The 10,225-nt window shown below is 42.3% G+C and overlaps 1 protein-coding gene across 1 annotated transcript; it reads left to right on the plus strand.

The window, feature by feature from the left end:
- Positions 1 to 478: 478 nt before the first annotated feature.
- Positions 479 to 5,576, plus strand: asb5a (ankyrin repeat and SOCS box containing 5a). The gene is made up of 7 exons (XM_068740390.1): positions 479 to 784; positions 2,204 to 2,283; positions 3,030 to 3,137; positions 3,366 to 3,516; positions 3,707 to 3,841; positions 4,564 to 4,755; positions 4,926 to 5,576. The coding sequence occupies exons 1-7, from the start codon at positions 580 to 582 to the stop codon at positions 5,054 to 5,056; spliced, it is 1,002 nt and encodes a 333-aa protein (XP_068596491.1). The 5' UTR covers positions 479 to 579; the 3' UTR covers positions 5,057 to 5,576.
- Positions 5,577 to 10,225: the final 4,649 nt, after the last annotated feature.

Below are 10,225 nucleotides of genomic sequence, written 5' to 3' on the forward strand. Positions count from 1 at the left end.
GTGCGTGAATGAATTAAACATTTTAGAAAATCGAATTAAAAATTGATAGGAGGGCAAAATTAATTCTGAAAATGTTACTATGAATGTCGGCTGACAAGTTTTGCCCAGTTTTATTTTTATTTTTTTAAATGTGTCGCTTTCAAAATATATATATATATATTTTAAATATATTTTTTATCTCATTTCATCTGTAAATACTCATCGAGTGCAAATCTCCACGAAGGCATCGCACACGTCCGACGGACGCTACATTATGTACAGTATATATAAATACTTTGTTTTAATCTCTTATTTATATAGGTATCATAGTACTTTTGCATGTCACATTTGAGACTGGAACATGTACCCCTCTGTATAAAATCAATTTATATCACTTCTGAACACACACCCACACACACACATACTAAAATAGTTGCTCTAAGGCACAGTAGCAGCTGCAGAGCATTTTTTCCAGCCCGTGCTTTGTCAGGATCAGCCAACCAGTCAGTTCACTGGGAGAAAAGTCGACTACTTTTGTGCTTTTCGGAGTGGCGTCTGATACTGCCTTCATCGTAGCCCATCTGCAACGTGCCGGAGGAAATGTCAGAGCCAACAGGGGAACTCACCAACAAGCCCTTTGCGGCCCAGTTGTCCAATGTTTACTTCAGTATCTTAGCCCTGTTCTGCTTCAAACTCTTTGTTAAGATCTCTCTCAACTTGCTGGCGTACTTCTACATTGTCCGTGGGAACCGTAAAGAGGCAGCCAGGATATCAGCAGAGTTCTATGATTACGGCCAACAACACAGTAAGTGATCATAGAATGCTTTAAAAGTCCTATTTTCTTTACTCCGGGGCTCTTTATTCCACACACTGCAGCCATTTCAAACATATATCTGTGTTTAAGCTGGATTTGATTTAATATGCAGCCAAGGCGTTTACTCTAAACCCTGCATCAGCTCCTCAGGCGTATAAGGTCATGAATAAAAGTGCTAATGTTTTTTATTCTACAACCATGTTTACATGTTTCCCACTGACACACACCCACACACACGCTCACGAGTTCCATGTTTACAAATGAGCTATAAATACCGCTTTGCTAGTCCAATGAATACAAGAGCCAGCGACTGTATTCACACCAAAATTTATTATAGACATAATTAATGCAACTATACTTTCATTAGTTTAGAAGCTAATTATAAATCCCAAACTGTATATTCAGTATTAAATGAAGACACTTTGCTGGCATCTCTATTTCTTGAGCATATTAATAGAACACAGTCATGATACCCCCCCCCCCCCCCCCCCCATCATGGCCTAGTTTCCATCCCCAGCTATGCAGTGAACCTTCTCACACTCAGACAGCAAGCAAAACAACACAGGCTCCTTCTGGGGGGAGACATGAAGCAACAAACTCGTCTGTCTATCTATCTTTCGAGGGGACGTCACATTTAAAGTGAACCGACGACATGGAATACTAATTTAGCCAAGCTTGGGGTATTTAGTCACAGTCTTGCATATATGGTCTTATTTGTTCTTGGAAATCTGGATGTTTAAATTAATGTCAGTCAAAGAAAAATAAGCTGCATGAATCTCATTAAAGACATTAGATCTATTATTTTCCATCTATTCTGATTAAAATGGGAAAAGATGAGAACGATGATGACAACGTCTGGAACGCAGCAGCTGTTGTTCTGGATATCGACTCAGGTGTTGTGAATAATTTATTTTGTTTGTATTGATCAAATTTAGTTTATGCTTTGTTGTTTGCATCCACATCAGATCTGTCAGTTCACTTTAATTAACGCGTGTGAATATACTGAGTTTATGGCATGAGGACTTTGAGCATTGTCATATAATATGGTGCCGTGCACGGATTCCTTTGGAGAGGAGTGACAAAACATGGACCAAATGTGGATATATGGCTTTTATCTCAGTGTATCAAATTCTAAATCAGGTTTAGGGTTGGCTTTTCATAAATTAGCTGCAATTGGACAATAAAGGTTGATAAATAAACAATATAAGAAAGAAAACATGGGTTTGAATAAAATAATTGCTGTTTTTAAAGGTAGAAAATGTTTGATTTTTATTTTCTATTTTAGTCGCTTGACAAATAATTATTTTACTACACATAAGTAATTTATGTCTTGAAATTTGCACTGCTATTGTAATCATTGCAAATTTCTGTGGATGAGCGCGGGGTGCTGAATTGTCATTGTCACTGCAGGATCCTGGGCGGACCGCTCGCCCCTCCATGATGCTGCGGGTCAGGGTCGCCTTCTGGCTCTGAGGACCCTCATTTTACAGGTGAAGGGAACAACCCCCCCCCCCCACACACACACACACACACCGGGCGAGTCGTGTGTATCCTATTGTGTAGTTTCTGCAGTCAGGTCAAGACTTCAATACATTTTGGGGGGATTATCTCTCTCTTCTACTGGGAATGATATTGTACAGCCAGAGTAACATGACATTGTGTGCGCTGAATGCTATTTTGTGGTGGCACGCCATTGCTGTTTAAATTCAGGAGGCCACAGATTAGTAATATATTTACTAAATGTCTACAAAAATGATGTGCAAACAGAAGAAATCTGGCTATTAGTGACAAATCTTGTGTCGGCTGTATTCAGATATGAGGGCAACAATCTTAACAGTGAAACGGCTGCAGTGCAATACATGGTGATTTATTAGCTCATTAGCCGACCTCTGTTGATTCCCTGCGTTAATTAGCAAATAACAAATGTGACTGTGATGTAGTTTGTCAATTATGAACAACTGCATTTGAAGTATGGAGCTGATATGCTTCATTGATCACCTCACAGTTCCTCGGTTGGACAAACGTCATATACAGGATCGGAAAATCCTCAAACCAATCCTCAAACCAATCCTCAAACCAATGGAACCCGACCTCCCTCACAAAGTCAGCTCGGATTGAACGCAGCCCCCTCTGTGACCCTTCACAGGATCTACTTCCAGACATTAACTGAATGAATGAATGAATGAATTCTAGGACCTTCTTTCCCATTACATGCAATTTCTGTGGCTGTTTCCAGGGTCATAATGTGAATGTTCTGACCATAGACCACGTGACACCCCTTCATGAAGCCTGTGTTGGAGACCATGTCGCTTGTGCCAGAGCTCTCATTGATGCCGGAGCCAATGTAAGTCATGCATTAGCCTTTAATGTTGCTGCCCCACACCGGTCAAACGGCATTTCACCAGCTAAGGAAATCTGGGTTGTGGTAACAAATGAGCAATGCACTGCACTACAGTCACCGCAGAGCAATGAATGTGTTCCCTATTCAACCTTTCCCCCAGGCTGTTGCCATTTGTCATCCTTGATGGTTAAAAAAGGCCTAATCGTTTTTTGTTTTTTAACATTGCTACAGGTCAATGCTCCTACAATTGATGGCATCACGCCGCTGTTCAACGCCTGTACAGTAGGCAGCGGGTCATGCACTGAAATCCTTTTGGAAAATGGTGCAAACCCCCAGGGCCTTGTGTACCATCCTTCACCGATGCATGAAGCTACAAGCAAAGGTAGATTATCACAGTCTGACCAAACTCATCAATATCAGATGTATCTCTGCTACTACTCATTCATCTCTTTGTTTGTTTATAAAATACAATGAAATTAATTTTAAATAAATGCTAACCCAACTCAAGCAGGTAGAAAAATGTCTCTCGCTGCCACTTACAGTTGACTGTCTTCATGCTCCATTACTTCCAGGTCATTGCGGTTGCGTAGAGGCTCTGCTGACTTGGGGGGCCGATGTGGACATGCACATTCCTCACCTGGGCACGGCTCTCTATACAGCCTGCGTCTGTCAGGAGCTGGAGTGTGCCAGGAAACTCCTGAGGGAAGGTCAGTGTTGATCTTTAGAGCTTTGTGTGGACAGCCACATGTCCATATGCTCGCAGATACACTTGTGCATTAATCATAGACAAAAAAAAAAGCATTTCCACCTTGAAACTCAAAAACAGACGTAATATTACTTGAAAAGTGCAGAGATTCAGGAACGTGTGTGTTTTTTGTTTTTTTTGCCTTTGCATTAATGAACTTGCAGCATTTCTGATGCATTTTAGTTGAGATGATGCGGCAGCCATGGCAGAAATAAAGTGGCTTTGTTGCTTGCTAATTAAACAAATCACATTTTTAGAGGTAAATGCCGGCGGTAGATGTTTTTCCGTCACTTTCTTTTCTGAGCTGATGAAAGTCGCACTCTAGAGATCGTGCAAGAACAGTTTCATTTGAGGGTGGAGCGGCGCAGCAGTCACATGTAGCCCGCAGCTGACTGATCATATATTTAGAGCCCTAGTTAGATTGAAAGCAAGGCATTCACATAACTCCTCCCAGGGCTGTTACAGGACATTTCTTGGGATTGTAGAAAACTGGTAGGAAGGCAAGGGCAGCTGAGGTGAGCCAGGTACTTAAAATACATGGCGAATAAGAAAACGTATATCCTGGAGTGCATTGAACAAGAGGTATTGATTGCATTAACAGTGGACCTATTTGACTTTGAAGTTTTTCCAACTGGATACAGTCTTTATTTTTATTTATTTGTTTCCTTCCCATCTTATGTGCAGGAGCAAACGTGCAGAAAGGCAAATCTCTGGTTTCACCCTTACATGCTGCTGCAGAGAAAGACTGCACAGCTGTAGTGAAGCTGCTGCTGGACTTTGGTGCAGACATTAATGCCAGGAACACGGAGTTCCAGAGGCCGGTAGATGTGGCCCCACCTAGCAGTCTAACAGAGGGCTTTCTACTGTTCTATGAAGGTACAAGGACACTGAACTATTTGCATGCAGGTCTGCTGGTACATACAATGTCCTTCCTTCCATGCTTGTAGGATGACCGTTCCTAAAGTTCTGTCCTACCTAATGGACTTTTGTGGAAGCAGTTTCCTGGAACCAGTGTACATAATGATTGTCTTTTTTTTTTTCCATAGCGACACCTCGCCTGCTGAGCCAGCTGTGCCGTCACTGTATAAGGAACTGTGTCGGCCGTGACAGACTCCATCTTTTATCCCAACTTCCCCTGCCCTGCAGACTCAAGAGCTTCCTGCAGTACCAATGCTGAGCGGATCAATCTTAAAGGAAGCATCCCTAGACGCAAAGACCACAATGAATGCATAAATTCACCACACCGAGAATTTAGGTTAAGGCCTAGTTTTCCTTGCACAAAGTGGTTTAGGAATATTACACATAGAATGCTATATGCATGTTGTGTTTGCTGTACTTAAAAGCTGCCTTAATAGTTGCAATAACAACAATAGATTGATGCACTTTGAAATCATTACATGGGTTAAATTGCTATGAAATATGTTTGTGTTGATAGATTGTCATTGTATATGTATGTAAGCACTGCATACAACTAGATGATTAAATTGTATGGGGCATTACAAAATACGTCGTCTTTGTAGCAGACACCAGGCGGTGTTGGAGATTAATGATAGCAGCCTGAGATACACAGAAAGAGAGTTATTTTAAAAAGGCTCGGACAATGTAAGATTAGATTACTAAGTGCTGAAAAATGGCCGAGGCTGGCCTCTTTAAAGTGGAACACGCGTTTCAAGTGTTGGTTGGGACAAATGCAGAATACAGGGAATAAATAAAGTTCCTTTGGTCTTATGAACATTTACCTGAAGAAAATATTAATGATATAATATTTCATAGTACAAGACTTAATTTTAATCACTCATCTGTATGGGAAAAACTTATTCTTCTTCTATAACAGTTAAATTCATTTACTGCCATTCTAAGTCAAAAATAATCTATTAATATAAGTGTCCTCTGGGGGGCAGCAAACTGACACAGGTGTGTGTGTGTGTGTGTGTGGCATTGCCATGGAAACACAGTTTCACCTGCTTTGTTTTTTTGTGCTGGGGTTTCGTGTGATTCAGTAGACAGACTCGTAAAGTTATACGACTAGTTTTCTGACAGAACAACCCTTTTGACCATTCGGGTTCCTGGAAGCATTGAAAAACAGCGTCAGACATCTGGCCAGAAAACGTCCAGGTAAACATTTTTAAAAACCTAATTATAGTATAATCAAATATATTTCAAGCAAAAAGAAGAATGGTTAAACTGTGCTTGCATTTTGTTTTGTGTCTGTTATTTTCAGGACATGATCAATGGATGGAGATGATGGATGGGATCCACGTGGTGCGTTCAAGGACAAGCAGCATTTCCTGAGATCTGAACCCCAATGTTGTTATTTTGAGTTTGTACACATAATTCTTCATATGTTTTGTAATGTAACTGTAAGATTTTAAAATTCTGAGTAATCAAAATTTTAGGACCCCCTTTTCAGCATCTGAGATGTTCAGGCTCTGCAGTCTGACGTCACCGACCAGAAGCTTCTAATCCCAGTGACCCGCTATGCCAGCTCCATCAGCACTAAACGTAGAATACAAGGCTGGATTAAAGGATTTCATTATCTTTGTCTCCTGAATATGCTAAGTCATATTTCTGCAATGTGACAAAATTATTTGGGCTGTTATGAAGGTAAGTCTAATGTGGCTCAGCTGGCAGGACAAAGTCGTGTATGAATATCAATATCAATTCATGCTGTAAATTATTAAAATGATTGAATGCCATGTGCATTAACGAGATTTATTATACTGATGTAAATGTAATCGCAGCTGTTTTAATTCTGCGTCCCATTTTCCCCTTTAACAGAGTTGTGCTCCTCATGAAATGGAAGTTCTGCTACCTTCAAGGAGATAAAAGCAGCCCATCAGATTACCAGATCTCTGGTTAGATCTTAAAAGAACTCCATGATGGGCTGGGATGGCTTGAAAGACGGTTGATTTAATTTATGGCTGAGGTGACGTTGCTCTGAAGCCATCATATTTAAGCTTTACATCATTGGACCAGTAGGGGGCAGCATTGAGTCACGAACAGATGGAAATAAATCAGCAAATACAGAAATGGCTGACCTTATTTCTATTTGCTTGTGCTGCTACTCAACTGCCTGAACCATAAGTATGCATCCTCTCTTACCTTCATTAAGGCAGCAGACAGATCTTTAAATATATTTAAAAATTCAATCCTCTGATTCAACTGCCTAATTTTAGCAATCGATCCTGGATCGTTGGATACACATTGGATTAACTGACTGACCCTTATTAAGGAAAAAATAATGCTTTATATGATTAAATATGCAGAGACAATACACAATAAAATATACTTTTAACCGAATAATATGGACAAAGTGTTTCCCTGATGTAATCCACACTGAGTAATGCAATAAATCAATAATATTATGAAATGCGGCTGATCACACAAATGAATAAACCTCTCAGAGCCTTTCAGAGAGTCATCAAAGCACGCAAGGATGTTCAGGGTACAGTACAATTGAGCTGTGAAGCCAGTGAAAAGCAGATAAGTGTTTCTGGCTGGCTGCCTGGCTTCTCACGAGCCGGTGCTTTTAACAGACACTGGACAACTCTGTATTGATATGATCTCCACAGCCTCTGCAATCTATTAGCCACAGATGGTCATGAGATTCATCAGTGTGACAGAGACATTAGACTTTGAATTTCAAACAGCTTTATTGAGAGCAGCATTTTAGTTAGCTGCAAAATCAGACAATTATAGCAGCCAAAGGTTGGAACTTTTTAAAACTGATATACAGTTTGGATCCGATGACATTTGACCCGCCTCTAAGATGTCGCATGGCCTCCTTGAAAGCAGCCCATCGTTTCAGCACGGTAGACAATGACTGGTAAAGCCTCTTCCCCTGCTTCCCTCACTGGTGCTGCAGACCTGACCTCCTTAATCTTTCAGTATCCCTCAGCTCGACTGGGCGTGAACACACATCAGCACTTAAGAGGAATAGCACGATGGCCTGTTGCTTCCCGCAGGCGCCTCATCCGAATTTTGATTTCCAGCGTCAAGCTTCTCATACCAGAGTTGCTTTAATAATGAGCAGCAGATTAGATATAGCAAACACCAATAACGATCAATGGGATCGGACGCTTTGCATGAAAGCCACTTTTATGCTCAAAGGATGACGTTTGCATTGAGCCGACCATCCATACGCCTCGCACTGAATAATATCTGGGGCCTGGTTGCTATGGCAACTTGCAAGCCCCTACTGGAGAGGGACCAGGAGACATTAATAAGCTTACCGTGAGCTTCTTTGGCTCCTTCTGTTGGTCACGAGCGCAGGCGGCGGCCGATGGATTTCAAACCTGGCTATTGCTACCGGCATGCTAGTAAAAAATGCTAATACGAATAAAATGATAAATAAGTATTTGCATCATGCATAAACAAACAACAACGGTGTTTGTGATGATAATCAGACATGTCAGGCAACTGATGACGAGGAAGCCAGAAATGCCTGAAGAAAGTTCATCACCATCTGCCGATTTTTTTCCAATGGGTATCTTGGTACCCACGGAGTGAAGGAAACTCAAGTGGTGAGAAGGTGCAATAGGGAGGGGGGGGGGCACCACCTTGTTGGAAGAACACGACTTTCTGAGGATGAGGGGGTGTGTGGGGGTTCTAATTCTTTGTAACATAAGGATTCCCTGGAATAAAAGCCCTTCCCTACGCCCCCAACCCTGATAACAAAGGCACAGTGAGCTGCTGTATGGCCGAGGGTGGGGCTCATTGTGCATGCTCGTTAGCATTCTCATGTGCATATTTAATTGAGTTGTGAAGCTAGCTAAAAAACCCAAGAGACAAAACTAATGAAGTGCAATGATTTAGATTGGAGGACAGCCGGGCTTCAGACGAGAAGCTTTATTTATCTGCTATTGACAGATTTAAAAGTCACAGAGCAGTAATTAGTGAAGAATTCACGTTTACATCAAAACAGGACGTTAGGGTAGGAACGTTCTGTACCACTTCACCGGATAACACCAAATCATCTGGGGAAACCCCTTTAGAAGGAACCAGCGCAGCTCTGATCTGACGAACAGCATCGCACCAGAACCTTGAAAGATAACTACTTATCAATTATTGACTCATCTGTGTCAATTTTCGTCGTCGTCGTTAGGCAGCATCAGCAGCAACACAAATGGAAACGGCCAGAGAGAAGAGATGCAATACAGACAATACAGCTGTTCGCAATCTGCCAGCTGACGTTTGGGCCATCGCCGAGAGCACCCTGCTGCCAAACGGGGTGGGGTTCTGTGTATTCATGCAGACGGCTCACGCCAACCGCTTCAGATATAGATCACTTTCGATTCCGAGTGTGAACCGACAAGATAATAAGATCTTCATCCGAGCATCGCAGACAGGATTTAATCTGACTTGTTAAGTGAAGTGACCGCAGGAAGAATATGCAGCAGAATTATTTATTAAAGATGTCGAATGAAGCAATTTGGCATAAATAAAAGATGATATTTTAGCATCAATAAATGCTAGATGTTTCATTTACACTGAAACATGAGCATAATGTTTACGGGCAGGGAGCAGGGCTAGAGGACGGCCCAGGAGACGATGCATGGACGTAGTGAGGGAGGACGTGAGAGCATGGACCAAGAAGTGTAGACTGGCGGTTTGCCTCCTGAGTGCTGCCGAGCTGCCCTTCAGCAAGGCACCGAACCCCCCAGAGGTTGCTGGGGTCCCCTAGGCATCAGCAGAGCAACAGGTTGTCACTGTCTTGTATCTTATTTACAACAAGGCTGGTTCAAAGAATCTCCCTGAACATTCTAATACTTTCAATTAGAAACTAATTTAAATCTATGACTCCATGAGCAAAGCAAAGAGAGAAGGCAGGGATTAGCAAAGGTCCAATTCCTAATCCTGGATGAAACCAGCAGCGGCCATGAATACATCCCAACGATACCCCTGGGATGAACCGCAAAAAAAACGATTGCCTCAGGCAACAGGAGGCAGAGGATGATGATGAGGAAGAGGATGTGGATTACTAAACCCCTCTATGTGTCGCATTACCGGCACATAACGGGAATGGCTGACAGGAAGAAGTCATACCTGTGGCTAGAAGCCGCTGGACTAAAGGAGCGAAGAGGTCTCTAATCATCGCAGCACCAGAACAGGAACCAGGCACCAGAACCGTAGAGGCAGGGGTCCGCCACAGCAGACCGGGCCCAAGGTTCACGCTATTTGCAGAACCTTAAAACACCAGGTCTGGTAGAGGCAGACGCTCGAGCGAGACCCAAACCACCATCTGTAAGTTTGCATCACCATAATGTAACCGATGTGGTGGTCTCGGGGGGGGGGGGGGGGGGTAGCGGTCCACCGGCTGCCCAGAACTTCATTAGACTTCTCAAAC

This window comes from Brachionichthys hirsutus, chromosome 6 (genome assembly GCF_040956055.1).
Source record: "Brachionichthys hirsutus isolate HB-005 chromosome 6, CSIRO-AGI_Bhir_v1, whole genome shotgun sequence".
NCBI classification, from domain to species: domain Eukaryota; kingdom Metazoa; phylum Chordata; class Actinopteri; order Lophiiformes; family Brachionichthyidae; genus Brachionichthys; species Brachionichthys hirsutus.